This window comes from Chanodichthys erythropterus, chromosome 10, assembly GCF_024489055.1.
Source record: "Chanodichthys erythropterus isolate Z2021 chromosome 10, ASM2448905v1, whole genome shotgun sequence".
Taxonomy (NCBI): Eukaryota; Metazoa; Chordata; class Actinopteri; order Cypriniformes; family Xenocyprididae; genus Chanodichthys; species Chanodichthys erythropterus.
The window spans coordinates 42,394,184-42,418,108 of record NC_090230.1 but is presented as its reverse complement, the minus strand read 5'-3'; the positions used below and the strand labels follow the sequence as shown (position 1 = coordinate 42,418,108).

The following is a 23,925-nucleotide window of genomic DNA, read 5'->3' as shown; positions in this document are numbered from 1 at the left end:
GAGTTTTTGTGAGAAAGTAAAAATGTGCACAGTTTCCTCTGATGGGTTGGTTTAGGGGTAGGGGTATTGTAGGGGATAGAAAATATGGTTTGTACAGTATAAAAACCATTACGTCTATGGAATATACCCACAATTCACAAAAACAAACCTGTGTGTGTGTGTTCTTGTTTGTATTACATCGTGGGGACCCCACAATGTAATAAAAACCTGAGATCACCTACGTTGTGGGGTCCAGCCAGTGGTCCCCACGAGGGAAATGGATTAATAAACATACTAAAAGATGTTTTTTTGAAAATGTAAAAATGCAGAATGTTTCCTGGGATGGTTAGGTTTAGGAATAGGGGTAGGGTAGGGGGATAGGAAGTATGGTTTGTACAGTATAAAAACCATTAAGCCTATGGAGAGACCCCACTAAGATAGGTGCGCCTGTTTGTGTGTGTGTGTGTGTGTGTGTGTGTGTGTGTGCTTTTGTTTATATTACATTGTGGGGACCAAATGTCCCCATGATGTAATATAAACCTGAGTTCACCTACATCGTGGGGACCAGCCAGCGGTCCCCACAATGTAAATGGGTTTATAAATCATATAGAATGAGTTTTTGTGAAAAAGTAAAAGTTTGCACAGTTTCCTGTGAGGGTTAGGTTTAGGGGTAGGGGCAGGGTAGGGGGATAGAATGTACAGTTTGTTCAGTGTAAAATGCATTGAAGTCTATGGAAAGTCCCCACAATTCACAAAAACAAACATGTGTGTGTGTGTGTGTGTGTGTGTGTGAAAAAGGAATAACAGCATTTAAGACTGTCATGTATTCTCTAACCATCTATCCGTCTATGAGAAGAGTTTTTCCGATTGGGTGTGCTCTGTTCTCTCCTCTCCATGGAGGAATGGGAGCTGCCCATTCTCTCGAGGGACGTCTGCCCACATTCGAATGCCCCTACTTGAGCACAGTCGATCTCATCCTCAGGAGGCGGCTCTGGTGGAGGGGGCAGGTCTGCAGAGATGTGAGCAGCATGTTAACGATGCAGGAGCAGGATAAATGATTAACTAACTTCATTCTGGGAAAGGCCTGGTCAGTAACTCACCGCCTTGCAGTATATCTCTTCGGTATTGACCGCTCTTGGAGGTTTTCTTCTTCACCTTGGACTTCTGCCCAGGAGGCGTTTGGTCTGCAGAGGGCCTCGCTCGAACTGCAAGGGGGAATGTGACATGAGACAATGATGCAACTATAACAATTGTAGGAGATCTGTGAAGTGTGTCTATTTTTATATTGCCGGGAGCATGGAATGTAGTATTTTACTTCAGTTAACATCGCCAAAACTTGTTTATATGGAGAACTGAAACACACCTGGTGTGGTGTTGCTGATGTTCTCTACACTTTGGGCAGCTCCTTGGCTCAGGTCCCGTTTATGCGCTGAGCGGTGTGGCACAGTGTTGTCAGGACACTCCTGGTTGGCGGACAGGTTTGGGTTGGACTGGGTTAGAGGGGGGCTTGGCGCTCGCGGCACAGGCACTGGTCCACACGGCAACCGGCTGTCAGTTAGAACAAAGTTTGACAGGATGAAATATAATCAGTAAATTAGAAAATTACATTATATCGAACTAAAATGCGCCCCACTCAATGGATCTCTGTTTTAACTCAAAGCTGCATTTTCTGAGCCAACAAGGCACATGGACACTATTATATGCACTCATATTAAATGAAAAACGTAGTAGGCCAAGATCAGCACTTTGTAAAAGTAAATGATCTTTCTAAACTTGGCACAACTGCAGTCTAGCAGGAAGCTTAATGAGAGTCTCAATATTTGCTCTGTGCTGTGATAATCTACAAATACGGACATGCGGAGGAATAAATTATTCATAAAACATATTCTCTCCTGCAGGAACAAACAATAACACTGTAAAAATTCACCTAAGAGAGTGAAAACAAATAAACTATTCTATTAATGCAGAGAACTAAAATGCAGGAGAGCAGTTTCCTGAAGGACTCCATAAACTTTTTATGCAATTTATGTGGAAAATAAAAGGGGAATAAACTGAAATGCTGACCTGTCAAAAAGACATGCACAAAAAAATAGTGAAATATCATTTTGAAGGTTTATGTGGGCATCTCACCGTGCCATCTGTGTCGGTTCGAGCTGGTGTAAGCGTGGTATATCGTGGCAGTGGCCATCGTCTCTGGGAGATGGGGTTAAGGTGGCGGTGGACTGGTGGCTGTAGGACGTGGTTGGGGAAGGAGCCTCTCCTCTAGGAGGAGGAGCAGGACCGTCCTCCATCGTGCCGTCCATGAGGTAGGTCCTCTCCGGAAGAGGAGGACACCACTCTTCCTCATCTGACCTGTGTGAGGAGAAAAGTGTCAATATTATTTTGAGGTCCAAAAATAAAGTACAGCCCTACAATATGACTAAAAAGTCGACTTCACAAATATATATATATCTATATATATATATATCAATTAGTACAGTCCAAATGTTTGGAACCACTAAGATTTTTAATGTTAAAAAACAGTAAAAAACAGTAATATTGTGAAATATTATTACAATTTAAAATAATTGTGTACTATTTAAATATATTTGACAAAGTAATTTATTCCTGTGATGCAAAGCTGAATTTTCAGCATCGTTACTCCAGTGTCACATGGTCCTTTAGAAATCATTCTAATATGCTGATTTGCTGCTCAATAAACATTTATGATTATTTTCAATGTTGTGTATTACTTTTTTTTTTTTTTTTTCAGGATTCCTCGATAAATAGAAAGTTCAAAAGAACAACATTTATCTGAAATACAAAGCTTCTGTAGCATTATAAACTACCGTTCAAAAGTTTGGGGTCAGTAAGAATTTTTTTTTAAATTTTTTTTTTAAAGAAATTAAAGAAATGAATACTTTTTTTCAGCAAGGATGCATTAAATCAATCAAAAGTGGCAGTAAAGACATTTATAATGTTACAAAAGATTAGATTTCAGATAAACACTGTTCTTTTGAACTTTCTATTCATCAAATAATCCTGAAAAAAAATATTGTACACAAATATTTTGTACAATTGTACACATTAAATGTTTCTTGAGCAGCAGATCAGCATATTAGAATGATTTCTGAAGGATCATGTGACACTGAAGACTGGAGTAATGATGCTGAAAATTCAGCTTTGCATCACAGGAATAAATTACTTTGTGAAACATATTCAAATAGAAAACAGTTATTTTAAATTGTAATAATATTTCACAATATTACTGTTTTTACTGTATTTTTAATTAAATAAATGTAGCCTTGGTGAGCAGACGAAACTTCTTTTAAAAACATTAAAAATCTTAGTGGTTCCAAACTTTTGGACTGTACTGTATATGAATATTGAAAACTCATATTTGCAAGGGCGTATACATTCTAAAATAAGAACTTTTCTTCATCCTAATTTACTCACACTAGCCATCGTTTTGCAGCAACTCATGTTTTGCTGGCTGTGATGTAAATTAAAGGCTACCGGCCATTTTTAAAAGGGCTAAATCTTATATACATATCACTTTATATATCAATATATTGCTTTTCTTTTTTCTTATTTATTTTGTGCCATTTTATGAGGAAATTAGCAGATGGCAAATGATACAGAAGAAAGGTGGCAGAATTTGGAAAGGCCTGTCACTACTCCAGCGTTTTCAACCCTCGAAAACGGAGACTTTTGGAAATGCTGTAGACCCCGTTTTAGTTTGAAAAGTGCGGGGTTGCGTTTCAGTGTAAACGGACCAAAACGGAGACTTTCGAAAATAATGGTGTGGCTGCCCACCGGAAAACAACAATTACAGACCAGGGTAGCGTTTCCCAAAAGAATTGTAAACCTAAGTTGATTGTAGCTCCAACTTAGGCTCGATCAACTTAGGCTTACAATGCTTTTGGGAAACACAGCCCTGGGCTGGTGGTTTGTTTGCAAGAGGCAACTGTTTACACGAGCATACCCATGCCAGTATAGACGAGGATCGTTTTCATTATAAAATGCAGTTTAAAACGAAAACGCACTAGTGTAAACAGGGCCTCAAACTTGAGTTGATGTCAGAGCAAATGCTCTACCCCACACATTATCCAACTATTACATCAATTTTCTTATCACTCACTTGCCCTTCTCAATTAAGTTTGGGAGAATAAGTGACTTTTTTCTGCTTTATAACTAAATTCCCTCATTTTTAGCAGAAGGTTAAGTAACTCCAGTACCTCTGTGCTAAATCAATCACGGCACACTCATTATGATTGCCTGCTGCAGTAATCACCGGGTCAATGCAACCGGTGGCATATCGATTCCTGCTGCCGTTCTGTCAAATGAGACAGCCTGGCCTCCAGATAACAATATGCGTGATCTTTCAGCTCTTGTGGGACCAATCCATGCAAGAGCAATGGAAAATAAGTTTAATGCAGTGGCATTTTGAGTGACACTGACTCAATGTTTTGCCTTGGGCACTTTGAGGGCAAACCGCTGAGCTGAATGACACCTACACACGGAGCGTTTTTGGTTTAGTACGTACATGGCTGCTTGAAATTTTTGTTGAGTTCTCGAGCCTTGCTGAGCTCAAGGGTGAGTTATTAAGATTATAGTCATATAATGCAGTAACAGAGCCAATGTTCTCGCCTTCAGGCTGGCACAAAGGTTAACCTTGTGATCCATGAGTTCATCACACATTTGAGGGCTAGTTATGAAAATCCAGTCTGGCTGTGAGTGTTGCATTGCGTTCTTGTGCCCTGAATAACGTCTAATGCTTGGAGGAAGAAACTTGAGAAGGGTTGTACCTGTCACTGGCTAATGCGGTTACTGTGGGAGGCTATGTCAAGGTTATCGGATTCACAGATCTGCACTGGGCTGGTTAACCGCTGCGGCTAATGTGACGCACCCTCGTTAGTGCCCCTCACGGGCAGCCATTGGGCTGAAGTGGCGGCAGAAAGCAATAAGAGCATCTCTACCCGTCAGCGCCTGCGGCCGGGGCACTCTGCGGCTACCGCTGACCGTGAGCTTCACTAACAAGGAACTAATGCGATACAGACCAGGAAAAAGAAACATAATTCAGTCAGGCCATCAGAAGGAAACAGGCCAGACTCAAGGATAGCATATCGCTAACTTTGTTAGCCTCCATATACAGCCTTGTCAACAGCAATTAAACTGCTCTGGCCCTGCGAATTTTGAGACTGTTCCTGGAACAATCAGCAAAACTTTGTCCAGAAGGCTAAGTGAGGCCAAGCTAGCCAACATGCTGCAAATTGGTAAAAGATGTCAACTCGTAGACATGGAAATCAAGTTAAAAACTAAAATGAATTGCTGAAAGCGTGTTTAAGAACTTGAGGTGAGACTTGAGATTTACTTTGTCTGCCAAAGTCTTAATGGAATACTCTCCGGGCAGCTATTTTCTACTAGTTCAGCGCCTATCTAATTGAATGAAGACTGAAAATTTTTGTCAAGACTTTAAATAACGTGAAAATCACCAATAGTATCAAAATGATTGCTTTTTAATTTAAATAATGCAAAAAAAAAATTATTTTTCAGGCAGGTCCAGCTGGCATAGCAGTGAAATGAATCTGAAGCCTTCCAGTGAACTTTACCCCATGTCTTGGATTAGTTCATTATCGTCTTCCTCTTCACACTCGTCCAGCTCTCCAGAGAGGGGTGGAGGTGGCAATGCATCCATCCAGTTGAGAGATGGTGTTTTAACTGGCTTCCCCATCAACTTCTGCTTTGGTTGTTTTACTGTAGAAAAACAAGTGATTTGTGAAGAACAAAAAATAGCTTACCTTAATTCAGCAGTGTTGTCATTGTTAACTAAAACTAAAATTATAAAAAATCATTTTCGGTAATTGGAATTTTTTTTTTTAATTATATGATGAACTAGAAATGTTCCTTGCCTGGGAAACTAACTGAAATAAATAAGTTGAAGCTGAGGTACTAAAATGACTAAAACTAAAATAAATTCTATAATAATATATACAAACTGATAAAATAACACTCTTATTCAGCCAAGCAAAGCATTCATATTAGCTCTAAAGGGAACAGATAAGACTTATAAGATACCGTTATCAGTCTTGGAGCGGTCTGGCTGGGCATATTGAGCATTGGAGGTTCCAGGCTGAGTCATCCAATGGCTGCCATCTTGTTCAGGGCTGCAGGGTGCCTGGTTGGTGAAAGGCATGATGGGAGTGCTGGCGTAGGGCGTGGTATGTTGAGAGTACTGAGCAGTAAAACTGCGCAGGTCCTCGCTGGTGGGGTCAATGGTGCTGTAGATGGGGCCTTCGTTGGAGTCTGCACTGTACTTCTCATTTTGGTTGAGGTAATTAGAGATTCCTGCCTCTGAGGAAGTGATGGTAAATTAATTAGCGTTTAATTAATAAGACTCTGTGCTGTGGAAACTTAGTGTTCAATTAATTTAACAGTACAGCCGGTGGTGTTGTTCTATAACAGCGAGTCTTACCATTATAGTATCTCTCCGGGGTGTCATGTTTAGACGTACAGCAGTTCACAGTGTCTTTCCCGTTGTGCACGAGATTGGTAGTTGGCCAAGAATCAGCCAGCCACGGGTAATTTCCCATGTTAGTACCCAGCATACCAGGCCTGCATAACCAGACAAATCAAAAAAATAATAGAATCCATACTGTCTCTATATTTACACCCTGAATTGATGCTTAAAAGTCTAAAAGTGACATTTACCTTCCATTAAGTCCAGAACTTTCTCCATGTGGAAAACCAACTGTAAAAATATATAATGCAATTCAACCACAGGCAGAAATATCAAGATTAAATGTCATTGTGTTAGCTAAAACTAAGACTAAGGCTATTAAAAAAAGACTAAGACTATTAAAAAGCATTTTCATAAATTTAAATAGAGCTAAAATGAAATAAAATAGAAATATTAGATGAAAAACTTAAACTAAAACGAAAAGTTGCAGCTTACTGTAATCAATTACATTTTGGAAACAATGAAGCTAAAATACAGTGAAGCACAAAAACTAATAAAAATGGCATAAAGGCATAAAAAGCACATACAATTACTACCTAAATATAAAAACAAAAGCAACATTCAAAATATGAATAAATACTATAACAGTATATAAATAATACTAAAATAACTCTGCTAAATGTTTCTTAAGGTGTAATATGTGCATGCATACCTGCAGGTGTGTATGCAAATGATGCCGTGTAATGACTGAGCTCTTTCCTCTTCTTCCGTCTGCAGTAGATCCACACGCTGAATCCCATAAGGATTACCCAGCATGCCCCGCCAATGCCTGCGATGAAGGCAGGCTGCTTCACTACGTCTGTGATCTGCTCAGCCAGACTTACATTCTCGTCAGATTCGCTGCCTCCACCTGTGACTGTGGGCTGCTCTGCGGGCAATTCTGAAAAGGAGGGAGATAGAGAGGGAGAGAGCAAAGACAGATCAAAGTGTTACTCAGACAGAATGTCTTAATAGGACTCAGCTTATTGGAAAGAATTAAGCAATTTAGTCTCAGAGCGGGGCTTTAAAAAGCAATCAAAGAGAATTTACAAAATTTTTTGTACTTCTACTCCACAAGCCCATCATTTCACACTTTTAATTCTTTCAGTTTAATAGTCAGGGATGTTTTTGCATCGAACACTCACTGATAAGCACAGATACGGGCTGGCTGTGAGCGCCCACTCCTGCGCTGGTCACTGCCGCCACCTCCACCTGGTACAACACGCCGGGTAGAAGCCCTTTTAATAAAGTGGTCAGCACATTCCCGTCCACCGTCTGATTGATGTGGTAGCGTGTCTGAGAGTCGTTACCCAAACACCAAACCTGAAACAAGATGAGACTTAGATATAAACTTAAAAATACTTGAGTGTCTTAACACAGGTCCTTGACCTGTAGGACTCACATCTGCAAAAGAAAACATCCAATATTAACATCCTCAAATGATATATCATGAAACCGGATCATGTTTCACGCCGAAAAAACAATAAATATTAAAGGCATAGTTCAACCAAAAATGAAAATTCTGCCTAATATTTCTTTCTAAAGTTACATTTTGTAATGTCTATTTAATGCTTTTGTCATTTATCACAAATTAATGACTTGAAATTGGGGGTATTTTCTCAGCCAAATTTGATGTGTGATTAATTAGATTAATTAATCGGCACATTGTTTAATTAATATATATATATATATATATATTAATATATTTATAAACAGATAGAAGAGACAAATTATTTTTTGCAAGTACCTGGATTGGACATTGTAATCTAAATCTCACCTTATACTCTTGGATGACTCCATTTTGCATCTCAGTGGGAGGAGGCTGCCATGATACACTGATGCTGGAGCTGTTGCTGAGCTTGACTGTTGCCACGGTTACAGCACGAGGTGGGGCGCTCGGAACTGGAAGAGAATTAAATTAAAATTACAATTTGAAAAGTGAGTGTCCTTAATAGTAAATCACCATTATCCCTCTCCATAATTTTATTTTCCAGAATGAAGTGATTCATCTTCATATTATGTACAACAGAATAGAATTGAGTTGGCCTGGGCTGAATGAACTCGAATTGAATTGATTAGAAGGAAATTAAATTGAAGTGCATCAAATGGAAACTGAAAGAGCTGCAGATATCTCACCCTCCTCTTGTGTGCGAAACGTCAGCGGGCGGCTGTCCATACCCTGGAACTCGTTAAAGTAGGGTCGTATTTTAATCTCGTATTCCGTGCCTTTGAGCAGGTTAGCGATGACAGCGCTACGCTCTGTTGCAGCTTTCACTTCCTGCTGGGACCAGGAGCCGCCGACAGGACGATAAAGCAAACGATAACCCTGGATGTACTGAGACTGACGATCGACCTGACAGATGGAGAGAGGGCGACCGAGACAGAGAAATGAGATAAGGTGAGCCGGCAGGTGAATCATAGAGCCGGTGAGGAGCTGATTCGGAGGGCAGATATCAGTGGCACTTACGTTCCAGCTGATCTTCACGCTGGATGCCGTCAGCAGCAATGGTTCGTGAAGCTGCACGGCCATCTCTCCCAGCTCCCTCTGCACCTGTCGGTGGTCCACACCTTGACCTGTAGGACTCACATCTGCAAAAGACACCAAGAAACATCCAATATCAACATCTTTAAATGATATGAATATATAAATATAGGATGTATCAAGAAACCTGTCAAAAATACAAAGGGTAATAAGTTCATCACAAAACAAGAAAAGTATAATGCATTTTATTTTGCATTAAAATAACAAAGTTTACTTTTTGTAACAATTTACATGTTGTGATGTATGTATTAATATGAAAAAATATATATAATTTTCATTTAAGCAATATGGAATTTTTATTCTATTTATTTATTTATTTTTTATTAATATTAAATATTAATCAATATTGAATATTTATATATCATGTTTGTACTTGCTTTATTTATTGTTTATTGTATTAAAATAAATAAAATAAAATAAAATAAAATATTTTTCTTTTGATTTTTGAGATATTTTTGATGTTTTTATGATAAGGTGCAATCTAGATTAAATGAAACAGATTTTTATATAATATGTGAAAACAGGCACAAATTATTTTTAATCTGATCACAAATAGTGTAATTTGTTTCACTATTTAAATAAAAGTTATACAACATAAATTTACACATCAAAGATCTCAATGAAAAAAGGTCATAAAATTGATTGGTCTCCAGTGTACAGACCTTGTGTGCGCACAGGCTCTGAGATGGGGCTGGGGTCACTCAGGCCATAAGCGTTGACCGCCCGCACAATGAATAGGTAAACAGTGTTCGGAGACAGTCCAGTGACCGTGTGCTTCTCCAGTTTCACCAAATCCGCAACCGTCTGCCATGTGCTACCCGCTGATTGGCTGAAAAATTAGAGAGAAAGACAGATTACCTTACTAAACCAAATTATTAATCATATTTTTATCAACAATTATTTCCATATGTGTTTATTTCTGCACTACAATAATCAAAACCAGCAGATTCATACAGCTGAATCTAAATAAAACATCAGTACGCCAATGTTTTGTCCTACATTTGTCCCGAAGCAGTTGCACGGCATTAGAGAGAGGCGGATTTAACAGCAAAGTCAATGTCATAGATGCTTATCGGCACTCCTTTGATTGTCATTACATGTGTCTGTTTAATGACCCGGCTCTTCTGTGATGCTATTCTTGCAGCCTTTGGCTTGACAGTGCGTGGTGTGATCTCTGCGGTGATAGATTTATTTATGGCACAGACTAGGCTTGTCATAATGCAGTCAATGCACTGCATGCAATAAATAAATAAAATCTTGGACCCTGAACAGTGATTTGATTAAATATGAAGCGAAAACATTGTTGATTCTGCACAGGGGTAAGTTTTAGCTCCAATTTAAATACACGCAGACAGTTATTAACATCCAGATCACGCCTAAACGTACAGGAATATGAATTTGGCTTAACGATAACCCAGAGAGCTACTTAGATGTGGCGTACAGGTGGGCAAGATTCACAATAACATACTTCCCCTCTAATAAACAATGAATGTTAAGCACAGACATCTGTCTGTGCCAGAAGGCTTTGGGATATGTCTCTTCACTTGTCTGTGGTTAACCATCATCCTTGTTTAGAGCGGTGGTCACGTGCGCCGCGTTCAAGGTTTATTTTTCCCCGATGGCAACTCCTGCCGCAGACACAAAGCCAATAAAAGCCCGACCTGCACAATTAGGCCAAGCCATAAATGCTGGGAACCTCGTAAATATTCTTTCAGCGGGCCACCGATATCAGCGATAAATCCAAGGTCACTTTGCTATCAGCTGGGATGAAAGAAACAGGGAAAGGCTGAGGTATGGACAAATCCCTTTTCTCCAGCAGGACCGTGATTGGGCACACAAACACCCACACATACATGCATAAAATCAAAAAGTGGGCCGCAATGTAAACCTTTTTTTTATGTATCGAGGTGTCAAAATCCTAAACCCAAAAGCTTAAATCCTCCTCATTCACAATCTCAGTTCTTTTCCATCCCTCGCTTGTTCTCTGCCACCCCTCCCATTTCCCTTTCCCAACACTCCGTGTTCCACAGCACCTCAGGGAAGGAAATTTTATAGCAAACACACCTTTCAGCCCCACAGCACTCTATAAAGAATCAATTTTAAGGATGTGGGGCCATGCTAACTGTTACCCAGGGGGGAAATGGAGAGGAGAGAGACTAGTGTGTGTATATGAAATACAGAAAGAATGAAAATGTGTGTGTGTATGTGTGTGGAACTCCACATCTCCATTGCCTCAATACCCTGTTTGCTGTCTGCCCTCCCTTTAAGAACTGCAGGACCTTGGTTCTGTAATTAGAGGTAGCCCCATTTCAGCCAGCTTACAATAGCTTAAAAAAGTGTCTGTGTGGACTAGATTTAAATTCATTAGCATGTCATACTTAGATTTCTCAAGCTTACTTTCCATGAACAAACCTCTCATAGACTGAACAAACCCCAAAACACTGTATTATGTATTATAACCCATACCAAACCTGATTAAAAAAATGAATTAATATATATATTTTTTCTGTAATTAAATCGTGATTTAAAACCATTGGAGTCCTTAATATTTTTAAATTGTAATAATTTTAAAGTTTCTATCCAAGTTAATGTACAAACATCTTAAAGAGAGTATATTTTAAATATTTCTTTAAATGGCATCATTTTATGAGTGAAGGTCAGTATAACTGATACTAATACTGGTACTGATATCTCTATTGAATATATATATATATATATTTTTTTTTACACTAAAAGACATTCAAAATTAGTATAACTGAAAGTTATCAATTTCAACATTTATTAGGCTTTGAAAGATAATTTAAGTGAACTTAAAACAATCTTCACATACACCCATTATGATAAATGTCATACCTGTGTTTACCTGTGTCATACTATGTCATATTCCTACTTGTCTAACATGGAAATATACAGAAATTGAATAAAGTTATCACACACTTTACAGTCTTCACAGCATAAATTATAAATGAAATATAGATTAATCCTTATTAAAGTTGCATTTATATATTTTCTCTGTTACCTTTGTTCTTTGATTAACATTAATGACAGACATCACAGCAACTGGTTTATTAGGCTGCTGTGATTTTAAGACCTGTGGATTTGACACGCATCTCATTTTCTTACAACTCTTTAAGGTCTTTTAAGACATTATTTAAGTCATTTAAGACTGCTCTTATGAGGATACTCAACAAAACTGCCATTTTGACATAATTCTGTGTGTTATTGTTTGTTCAAGCGTGAAAGAACTAGATACTGGCACGCATCAGGTCACACAGACACGATATTCACAAACAGCACATTCTCGTTTGTCTTGTGGCACTTGAATCATTTAAAAGCAATTGCATGAGTGTGAGTGTGATCATATATATATGTATTCATATATATTAGTTCATGTCCTTGATTCTGATTGGTCAAAAACTGTGTTTTATTCATGATAAAACACGGCTATGACCGCTTCACCCAGCGATTCTGTGTATCACTACACAACACCCTTAGCAACCACTCTTAGCAACGTAAACTGGATGTTCTCAATCAGTATTGTTCAGTGAAGCTTACTATATTATGTAGAAGAGTATTGTGAGAAAGAGATTGAGTTTCATTTTCCTTCAGGTCAGAGTCCTGTTCATAATAAAAAATCTGTTTAAATGCCCAACGTATTATCTTGTCCTTTTAACAGTTAAGGGGTTTTCCTGTGACTGACAGCATTAATCAAAACATTTGTCAGTTGCGTCTTTTTCTTGTCTTTTCAATGTAAAAGTCTTCGCTACTGACTGACGCACTCATAAAGACAGTCTTTGCCGCCATCTAATGGCGTAATAATGTAACTTCTGTTGCTGTTCACGGTCAGGGACTATTTTTTCCGGCGGAAGGAAGGCTTTTAGTGACAGTTTACTTCATGAAAGTTGCATTGATACATATTTTAGGCTTTAATATTTGTACTGTGTGGTAACCATTTTATAAAAGCAATAAGGTACTCCAGGCTAGTGCTGTATCGTGAATAAGTCACGGCTGAAGGGCGTTATTAGGCACGACGCAAAGCGCAGCCTCTAGTACCTTATTGCTTACATATATATGTTTATATACAGTATATATAAATTTGTATTTCATTTTTTGAATTTACAATATTTTTTGTATATATATATATACATTATATATATATATATATATATATATATATATATATATATATATATATATATATATATTATTTTGCAAAATAGTTATATTATATATTCCAACACCTTGTTCCTAATTGGTCCAGCAAGCCCAATAATTCAGAAATTGAGATGATGTCAAATTTATGAGCTCATAACTGTCCAATCACTAAATAGGTGTTGACATATCCACCTATTACCTGCCCTAAGGAACAACAGTGTGAGCTATGTTAGTATGCAGAGGTTAGCCAATCAAACAGAGGTAATTTACTTAAAGGCACAGTTTCAAATCTGTCAAAGAGAGGGTGGAAAATTGCCACAAATTTAAATGACTAAATTGGCCCAAGAAACCTACATGTGTAGAATAATTCAATAATTCATGAAAATATATCCCCTTTAAATAAGCCTGAGTTCTCCAGTCTATGTCTGAAATTCAATTGTAGAAAACCAATACAGTTGCTATTAATTTAGATCTCTCTGGCAGTAGGTTGCCGCCTGAGGGGAGTGATTCTTGTAGCAGGCAGGATGTGAGATGTAAGCGCAGGATGTAGCTGCCCTCGCATGACCGTGAGGAGCAGTAGAGCGAGGGGGAAGGGGTCAGGGACGGGGCAGCCACACGGCGGTATTACCCTGTCTGTCACGGCCGACCAGTTACGCTAAGACAGTGACACTGAATTAATAAAAAATGAAGAATGGACCCTAGTAGTAGCTTCTGGCAAGAGACAATATTATCTAGTGTAGGAAGGAAAACAAACAGAAAGGGAGCAGAATGGGGATGCTTACAGTGTGCACTTACTCACCTGAAAGCCTCAATGATGTAAGAGGTGACAGCCGCCCCGCCCTCATGTGCGTTCGGTTGCCAGGTCAGGGTCACGCTGTTACGGGTTACGTCAGTTACGACAGGCTTCTGGGGTGGACCGGGCAGCTGGTATGGCTCTGAAACCGGGGGTACAGAGAGACCACCACTCTCTGTATAGATAAGATAAGGATATTAGCATCTTCATAATCATATTATTTATGATCCTGTTACCAATGCGAGCTATGGTCCTGTTTGCAGAACAGAACAGAAAACACTTGCTGTTTCCATATTTTCCTAGATTCATAGGACATTATAACAGAAATCAATATTGGTGAGGAAAAGTCTGATCTCAGGTCAGCACTACTCCATATGCTGACATCTGGTAAATGGACACATATATTTGCTGTGTAATTTTGTAACGGAAGCGGCTTCCTCAGCCGATTATTGCAGTTTGAAGATGATATGATGCAGTTTGTCAAAGATAAGAACACATAAATGGGGTGATGAATCACTTGTGTATGTGTGTGTGTGTGTGTGTGTGTGTGTGTGTTTTTTTACCTTTCACTCTGAGTACACCACTCCAGCTCGTCTCTCCACTTAAACTGGAGGCAACACAGGTGTAGGCCCCGGAGTCCGTTTCCTAGCAACAGCAGGCTCAGGGTCAGCATTTGTATGGATAAACTCAAACACAATGCATTGCCTCACTCCACTTGGAGCAGCGTGGAAATCTTGACAAATGAGCACAAATTCCTCAAAATTGCCTATTATTTCACAATAATACAGGATCAACTGTTATTTTTTCCTATTATCATTGAAGTCAGTGACAGGAAGACAATAATGTGCTGTTGTGAAACCTAGTGAGATGCATATGTTGTCCAATGTAAAACTAAAAAATAATTACTTCTATTATAGGAAAACTATAAACCGTATCTTTCACAAAAAAGGAAATCCCACAATGCACTATGATGAGTTCAATGCAAACAAATAATGCATCCAAGTTGTTGGACAAGTACACATAAATTATAAATGCATGTAATTCATCATTCAATGCCAAAAAGTATACATAAAAATAGTTTAATATAATTAGAATTGACTTTTTTTACTCAATATGTCAAATGTGTATTTTTATGCTTATTAAGAGTAGCATGATTAGTTTAGCAAACAGCTAACAACAAATTCTATTGAAATAAATTCAAGTGCACTTAGCACACGCAGCACTGTTATGACGAATGGAGATGCTGCCTATGTAGAGCATCCTAAAATGGTGACTTATGAGAATCCATTTCAATCAAGGTGCTGTCTATGTAGGCAGCAGACAGCAAGGCAGCTCACTAGTCAAATGTCAAATAGATGGTAACTGTAAATACAAATATAACCCAGATTTAAGGTCACAATATAATTTTTTGGTGCAACAAATAGTCTGTTTCAGCCCTTTACACACACTTATATAAGTACCGTTCAAAAGTTTGGGGTTGGTAAGATGCTTTTGAAAGAAGTCTCTTACTAATGTTGCATTTACTTAATCAAAAAATACAGTAAAAACACTAACAGTAATAATGTAAAATATTTTTACAATTTAAAATAACATTTCTATTTGGATATATTTTAAAATATCACTTATTCCTGTGATGTCAAAGCTGAATTTTCATAACTACTGCAGTATTTAGTGTCACGTGATTCTTTAGCAATATAAATATGAAGATCTGATGCTCAAGAAACCATTCATGATTATTAATATAAATATTGAAAATAACATTAGAGATGTTTTTACTGTCGCTTTTGATCAATTGAATGCATCCTCGCTGTATAAAAGTATTCATTTCTTTCAAAAAAAGAACTGACATAAAACATTCGAATGGTAGTACATGCAAATAACACTAGATAGAAATCAATACGCAACAGTCTAATCCATAAAACAATTTAAAAATCAAACCATGCTGAACAGTTTAATCAGATGAATCCAGATCAGATGAGTTTGAGATTGTCTTCATAGAGCATCTCAGTGAAATATTAAAATCTTCCCATGGTAGGAACCCAACTGAATTTTCATCTGTCAGTACAATTTAAGATATTACTGTCTATCGTCATGAGTTAGCATGGGTGTATTGAATGTGAAAAAAGAAAAAGTAAATACAAAGACAAATTGGTGAGCTGTGGGAAGAGCGAGGGGCATTAAATTTTTACCACAGGGCCGAGGGGAGAAGTCAGGCAGAAATTGCTTACGACAGTGAGAGATGTAGTAAAGCTTTACTCTTTCTCTCTCTCCATGACAGCGATCTAATAGTGCTGACAGCTCAGGGGCACCAATGACACGTCAAAGGATTTGACTCATCGGTGATACACACATACATACATACGTACACACACACACAAACTATGACCTCGAATGTCCGCACACTTGTGATATGTCTGTTTCATGTTTAATCTCATTTTTATGTAGAGAGTAGCATAAGCACGTTCATGCACGTCAGCATGAATTAAACAGTAGCTGACACGAACATTGATATTAGTAGATAATGCCTTGTCTGTGACTGACCCCATGCACTGAAGAGTAGCTTTATATCCTCAGGCAGCACAGGAGTGTGTTGTTGAGAGTGTTATTTTGGTCATTTATGAAACTCTCCTAGGAGAAGGAGGAGAAGAGCAAACAGAAGGTGTAGAAACACTTTCCTCTGTGACCTCTTCCTTGTTTGAGTGGATAACCTCATTGGTTAGAACTCTGCTGTGCTGTCTAGTCATTGGTGGAGAACCGGCAGAACTTAGAGAGGTAAGCAGTCGGGCATCGACTGATTAATCACGGATGGCAGCTCTGGGCTCAGCGCTAAACACGCACTTAAAAATGTATGAGCGGAAAAGGAAATCGGGAGATAAATATTTTGAGAATGCATCCACATCTACTTATTTAACCCTCATGTCATTTGAAACCTGTAATTATCTATTATGTGGAAAGAATATTTTTAAGAATGTGCTGGTTGTTCTTTTCCATGAAATTACAATGAATTAGGTTTTAAACTTAAAAAAGAACACCAAAAACACCATAAATGTATCTCAAAAGTGGTCAGTATGACTCATGTTTTTTTATTTCAAGTCTTCAAAAGTCATAAAATAGCATTACATGATGAACAAACTGAAATATAATTCATTAATCAGTAATTAATTCAGGGTTTTTAACCACTGCAAAGTGAGAATCAAATCAGTCTGATTCATGAATGAATCTTTTGAGTCTGATATTTTTAATGAATCAGTTGATTCAGTTCATAGTTCACAAAATGATTAATTTTGAATGAATAATTGACAGTTCTTTTTATGGAATATTGCAGCATTCATTAAAAATGAGCTGTGCACATCTTCTGTTTAATGCTGGATTTACAACATTTTGTCAACTGTGAACTGAATCAACTGATTTATTGAAGAGATTTGAATCAAAATAATTATTTGTCATGAATCAGACATCACTACTCCTCTAATAAGTTAAATTTAGTCCGTTCCAGTATTGTTTACTAAAACTATTCATTTTTAATAACACTTTTAATCACTGAAATAAAGTGCCAATAAATATTAGATGATTAACTTAAATTTAAATTCTTAAATGAAAATTAGAAATGTTGAATTGGCAACTAACTCAAAATAAAAAAAAACAACCTGAAGTACTAAATGACAAAAACTGAACAAATAAATAAATTAAAGCTAAATAGAAATAAAAGAAAAATCAATATAGACAACAACAAAAAACAAATACTAAAATTAAAACTGATTATAACTGATATAAACTGATAATATAAAAAAAACAAAAGCTAATTTAAAATATTACTATTAGTATAATACTAAAACAACACTGGTCTGTTCCTCACACAAAGCTATTGTATTGCTTTAGAAGACTTAAAATATAGCACACAAGTCATTCGGACTGCTCTCGTGGTGCTTCTTTTTTCATCCTTATTCACTTTCATTATACTAAAAATAGTGGCCCATGATATTCTTCAAAAATTCTCCCTAAGTGTTCAATGAAAAAAAAGCGATTTATTTTTCTCTGACTAACACGTTCACTCATTCTTTTCCACATTTCTCTTTTCCTCACTCCCTTGGCACAGTCAAGAGCAGGCAGTTTTTGGCGCATCTCCCGGTATAATGGCACCTTTTCACAGTGCTCTCTCTTTCTCTCACACACTCGCACGCTACCATCTGTGCAAACCCCAGTCTCCGTGCCCCTTGTGCTCTCCCATCATGCCGGGTAATCGTGGACTAAAGGGGGCCAATGGAGGCACCAGACCAGAGAGGACAGGGCAAACACCAGAGCCAAAGATGTCCATCTGAACAAAGCATGCAACATTTAACAAGCCAAATAAACAAAACCTCGACACAAAAGCCTAAATCCTCTGATAAATGAGGCTGCTACTTAAATTAACACAATTTTTTTGGCACTAGCTGTCCGCATTCAGTCCACTGTACTGAATATCAAGGGCACATTTAATGTGTTACAAACATTGCAGAGAGTACAGAGATGCTGAGAGTAGCACATAAAGATTGCTAGCCTCCCTACCTTTCTATATTCCAGAATGAGCTTTTAATTAAGGCATGAGTGATTGTTAATCATTCCCTGGCACAATCAATTAACACATCAGGTCCGTTCACAGCAGTGCCGCGACCTCAGGTGAAACCTGCAATCGCACACACCCTCGAGGCCTTTGAAGAATGGATTTCATTAGGCTAGCATGAGCTAACACTAACGACAGCACACGTTCTCATTACGATCATAATTACCGGTTTTATCGCCGTGCACAACTCTCGCATAAGCGGCTGGGTCACCCCGAAACCGTCCACGGAGCAAGTATTAAAATCGATCCGCTAATTAAGCCTGCCTGTCTGCTGTAAACTCAATTGCGTGTTTTATGCCCCCGCCATTGATCGGATAGCGGTAATGACATTTTACAGCGATCATCTGTGTCTAAACGTCACACAGGCGTGTCTGAAAATGTGGCAAGGTGTGTGATGTGTGTCTGGAAATCCGTTCGTACGGTATATCGTAGATAGCATATGGTGTCTGTCAGCAAAAAGACCCGCCTGTGACGGGACATGCGCTGAAGAGAGCTTGATTTGAAATAACCATATATTAATAGTACCCACCGGGTATTAGCATTTTGAAAGCCGTATATGCTGAAAAACAGACACACTTAAAGAGTATCTTGACTGAAGTACCTGCAGGGCTGTGATTTGTAAAGTGCCGTTTTCCATTAGGCTAATGCGCTCGTCGTTGCCCAGGATTCTCTGCCCGTCGCGCTCCCATTGGATGCTCGGAAGCGGGTTGCCCATCACGTGGCACTGCAATTGGGCTGTGGTGCCTGGAGCGAGCGTCTGGTTGGCCGGGCCTTGGCGGATGATGGGGGGGATCCGATCGGATGGGCCTAGGGTGAAGAGAATGAGAGAGGCGTGGGCCACAAGAGCCAACTTTGCATGTAACCACCATATCACCCACCTTGTTCAAATGATACTCAAGAGATCGTTGAAACAGACAAACTATGAATTATGCTAATTGAGATTCAGAGAGTGACATGATGGTAAAATCACGCTTTATAACATGAATGTCATGATACAAGTAAATACAATTAATAAAAAAAATTGCATTTTTGCATTAAGCAAAAGGCAAAAACACAAAATTCACTGAATTTGTTTAACTGGCCATTTGTTTCAAACTCTTAACAAACTATAGCCCCACAAACAGAAAATATCAGTAATTTATATAATTTTAATTAGATCAATGGCACAGGCCTCTTGGTATCATTTGATAAAGTCGTAGTGCAGCTATAAACTCTTTAATGTTATTGCCCAATGGAAACAAGCCAAATGCACTTTTAGCAGGCTGCACTGCATTATAATAAAATTATTCTGTGCATTTAAAGATTGCTGTACAACATTTATGAGTCAATAACTGTTAAAGATGGATCTATTCTAAATCTGCATGGTATTAAAAACAATAAAGTTATTTTTTTATTTCCCCAAGAAGATTATGCCGTTGTTATTAAATCATCAGTAGCGGTGGTGTCTGGACTTATGCTACGCTCCATTCAAAGCTGGATTTGGGAAAATACTATATACACTACCATTCCACAATTTGGAGTCAGTAAGTTTTTTTTTTATTTGTTTGTTTTTTTTGTTTTTGACAGACATTAATACTTTTTTTCAGCAACTGAATTAATGAAAAGTGACAGTAAAGATATTTATAATGTTGCAAAAGATTTCAAATAAATGCTTTTGAACTTTCTATTAATAAAAGAATCCTGGAAAAAATTAAGCAGCACAACTTTCTGAAGGATCATGTGACACTAAAGACTGAAGTAATGACCGCTGAAAATTCAGCTTAGGAATAAATTACATTTTAAAATACTTTAGAAAACATTTCTTTTAAATTGTAGTTATGTTTCACAATATTACTACTTTTACTGTATTTTTGATCAAATAAATGCAGCCTTGTTGAGAAAAAGAGGCTTCTTTTAAAAACGTATGAATACTGGTGTACTTTTTTAAAGTCAATATGAATTGACAATTCTTATTTTTTTACAGAATGTTGCAGTGTTTATTATAAATGATTTTATCAGTGCACATCATTACTTTTTAAAATTCATAACCCCTTGTAATCTTTAATCAAATATATTAACCTCCCCTCACCCTCGAAACAAAGTCTGTTCTCTTCATTACACAAATGTATGTCTCAGTGAAGGGTGGGACTAAATATCCTACACAACTGACTGCAAACTGGCATTCAGATCTGCATCCATTTAGTTAGCAACACCCAACTTCCTACGATCCAATCAATTCCAGAGGACAAAATCAAGTCCTGCCTTACATTTTTTTTCTCATTCCAGAAGCCGTTTCACTCAGATATACATCAAAATAGGGAAGAAAATATTATCGCAAGTTCTGTTTCATCACGGCACTCTAGAATAATTACACTTGCCTCTGTTCTTCTACAATTTGCTCTTATATTTCTTCACGTTCAGCTGCATCTCCTTCTATTGAAAAATGTGATGGTCTAACACGGCCGCGTTTCCATGAATAATTTATTATTTGTTTAACTAGAGCTGAAAAACCCAGTCTACTGACCAAGGAGAAGAGTCTACAGACAAATAATTGACAATTCTGTTACTTCAGTATTCTCATTTGTGAAAAAAAACAAGAACCTGGGAAAGGCTGCCTGCATCTCTGACATTTTCCCTCCGTTGCGGTGAAGAAAGGAAAAGACCATAAGGTCAGAAAGGAAGACGAGGGCTGTATTGCTCAGACAAACCATGCTGTGTTCCTAGTTGATGTGAAATTCATAGCCACGAGTTTCATATAAAAACTATGTCCTTGGGTGCAGTGACCCTGCGCTGCACATATATATGTCCTTCCATACATCATTTCATTATGTATCAGGTAAGAAACTACAGTCAGATGATGCCAACATGCCAGGGTCAGAGGGGTTTCTGGGAAATGCGATTACATTTCATGAGCCCGTTTTGTTTTTTTAGCAAACCTCCAGCACCTTGAGCAAACATTGGACTCTTGGCGAAGGTTTTTCATGTGCTGTGCTGAGACACAGTTTGGTACAGGCGCACACACGTGGAGTACACATAAACAGTTTATCCTGTTACTGGGGAGCATGACGGAGGCGGCATATGTTCCTGGGGTTATTTGCATAGCACAATTGTGCCCTGTCCTTTCTGATTACGTCTCCAGTGCTTCCTGCTGTTCTCTCATTTGCGGAATGCAGAAATTTTAATTTGGGGCGGCTTTGAAGGCTTTTTAATTTATTTTGGTTTAGAGCAAAAAGGCTACGGCTGGGCAAAGCGGCAATTTGTTCAAACGCAAATAAAAAATATTACTCAAATCTTTGTGATAAGGCCTCACACAAGCAATTCAATTACATGTACAGTTCTGGACCTTTAATGTAGTTAGATTGATATTACAACATCAATGCAAGCCGACTGCCAGTGTTTGATGGAGCTGGTGGGGTGTATAAAATGGCAACTGTATGTGTGTGTGTGTGTGCAAAGCTAGTTTAAAGTATTCACTTACTGCTTTCCACCTCCAGCAGGGCTTTAGTCAAGATGCTGCCCGCCACACTGATGGCCTGGCAGATGTAGTACCCAGAATCCTCGCTGTGCACATCTGTAATGGTCAGCTCTCCACTTAACGACACAGAAAAACGGCCTGCCTGCGAAGGTGGCTGACTGGGAAACAGCAGGACCTGTCCAGAACGACAAATGCCATCAAAAAACAGACTAAACATGATAAATCACATTTAAAGTTTATGCTTTCAGCGCTATAGCTTATAAATACATTAACTCACAAAACAGACCAATGTGATTTTACCATGTTCATCACCCTTAATCATAGTAAATTCACTTTAACATGCAGCCTCTTATGGCATATTGCTTTATCAGTTAATTTATGTTGCATTACAGTTCGTGACTGTTTGTACAAATTATAAATGTATTAAAAAGGATATGAGATAATCAGTCTGCTGATATAATTTATGACTCATCACAATCACTTTAAGATTTAAGAGCTCGGATGAAATGGCTGATTTGCATTTACATTAATAGAACATCACTGTGCATTCAATGCGATACTCGGGCATAAATTTAGTTGACCGCTGAGATTCACATCCACACATGAGCCGAACAATAGCTGCATTATCTCAGCTGGTGTTTTAGAGAGGGAGCTCAGGAAGAATGCCAGATACACAAAAAGACAAGGCCGAAGGATCTTAAGGAGTCTTCCTCTTGTATGAGGCTGCAACACTGACAGCTGCCCTATTGTTCCCACTCTGCAATGTGTGTGTCACTGTTTCATTTTTGGGGATAATCTGGTGACCCCCTCACCCCAGCCCTCTGGCTCTGACCGGACTCACCCTCATCCTCAGTTCTGTTCTATATCTACTGACCTCAAAGATCAGCCACACATACACAGAAAAAACAAAACAAAGAATAGATGAGAGATTAACCGGAGAAGAGTTCATGGCCCGCTGTACAACGGATATTTGATCACCTCTAGCCTATGACACACTCTGCTCGATGAAGAAAACAAGGATGAAGGAAGGTGAGAGGGAACTGGCTTCCTCCAAGTGCTTTAGAACAACCAGAGGCTTATATCTTCATTTCCTCTGCTGTGCTTTATTATTAGAGACATGAGCGTGTTATCTAGCTGGGCCCAGGGACACGTTCTATCCTCCTCTGACCCAATGAGGAGACACAAACGTGAACAAGCTCCTGCAGAAATCCAGAGTTCATTCTAACCCGGTGAATACTGTCACTGGTATTCAAAATGGCTGCAAGGCTGTCTATTTCTTTCTCTCTGTCTTTCTGACTCTGAAAGCCCTTGAAAAAAACCTGCGTAGTTCTTCTTGCTTCTTGTATTATGTTATACTAATACACATTAAATCATATAAAAAACATGAAAACTCATATTTCATCCTAAATTTTCACCCCCCCTCCCCTCCCCCCGTTTCATGAGATTTACCTAAATACAGATTTCATAAACACACACAACACAGAAAGCTCCTATCAAATATAAATATCACATCACATCATGTCAAACATATCACTACAAGTGACAATGCACATACGAGTCAAAGACAGTCTCCATAGCAAAAGTGCTTCTCTATAACTCGTCCTCCAGGTGAGATCAGATGGATAATGAAAAATAAATCCATCAGATTCCCAGCCGATATGGGCACTAGACTTGCCTTCCTACTCAAAATATTAGAAGTGTCAATCGCAGACTCTACAGTGTGCAAGATAATACATATCGAGTGACCTCAAAAATATTTGGACACTAGCCAAAAAAGTTTTCTATGGAATAAGTTCGCCTTACCAAAAAGTGTCAAAATATGTTTGTTTTTTAGACATTTAATCTTCATTTAATCACATTGGCTTATCTGTCCAAATCATTTTTGGTCCACTATATAAACAACAGCAATACTTTTAATAGCTTT

General features: G+C 38.2%; 1 protein-coding gene across 5 annotated transcripts in view; it reads right to left on the bottom strand.

Annotated features, from left to right (window-relative positions):
• The window catches only part of robo3 (roundabout, axon guidance receptor, homolog 3 (Drosophila)), a 77,292-nt gene that overhangs the window by 4,424 nt on the left and 48,943 nt on the right, over positions 1-23,925 (bottom strand). For all 5 annotated transcript variants that reach the window (XM_067399256.1, XM_067399260.1, XM_067399257.1 and 2 more), the window contains 18 exons: positions 22,005-22,176; positions 19,149-19,354; positions 14,511-14,592; positions 13,954-14,122; positions 9,662-9,828; positions 8,925-9,046; positions 8,594-8,810; positions 8,235-8,359; positions 7,603-7,780; positions 7,131-7,358; positions 6,670-6,709; positions 6,434-6,573; positions 6,037-6,312; positions 5,571-5,715; positions 2,110-2,331; positions 1,343-1,527; positions 1,080-1,184; positions 815-988 (listed from right to left, as the gene is read on the bottom strand). In XM_067399256.1, the coding sequence (XP_067255357.1) occupies positions 815-988; positions 1,080-1,184; positions 1,343-1,527; positions 2,110-2,331; positions 5,571-5,715; positions 6,037-6,312; positions 6,434-6,573; positions 6,670-6,709; positions 7,131-7,358; positions 7,603-7,780; positions 8,235-8,359; positions 8,594-8,810; positions 8,925-9,046; positions 9,662-9,828; positions 13,954-14,122; positions 14,511-14,592; positions 19,149-19,354; positions 22,005-22,176 (2,953 nt within the window). The remainder of the gene's footprint in view (positions 1-814; positions 989-1,079; positions 1,185-1,342; positions 1,528-2,109; positions 2,332-5,570; positions 5,716-6,036; positions 6,313-6,433; positions 6,574-6,669; positions 6,710-7,130; positions 7,359-7,602; positions 7,781-8,234; positions 8,360-8,593; positions 8,811-8,924; positions 9,047-9,661; positions 9,829-13,953; positions 14,123-14,510; positions 14,593-19,148; positions 19,355-22,004; positions 22,177-23,925) is intronic.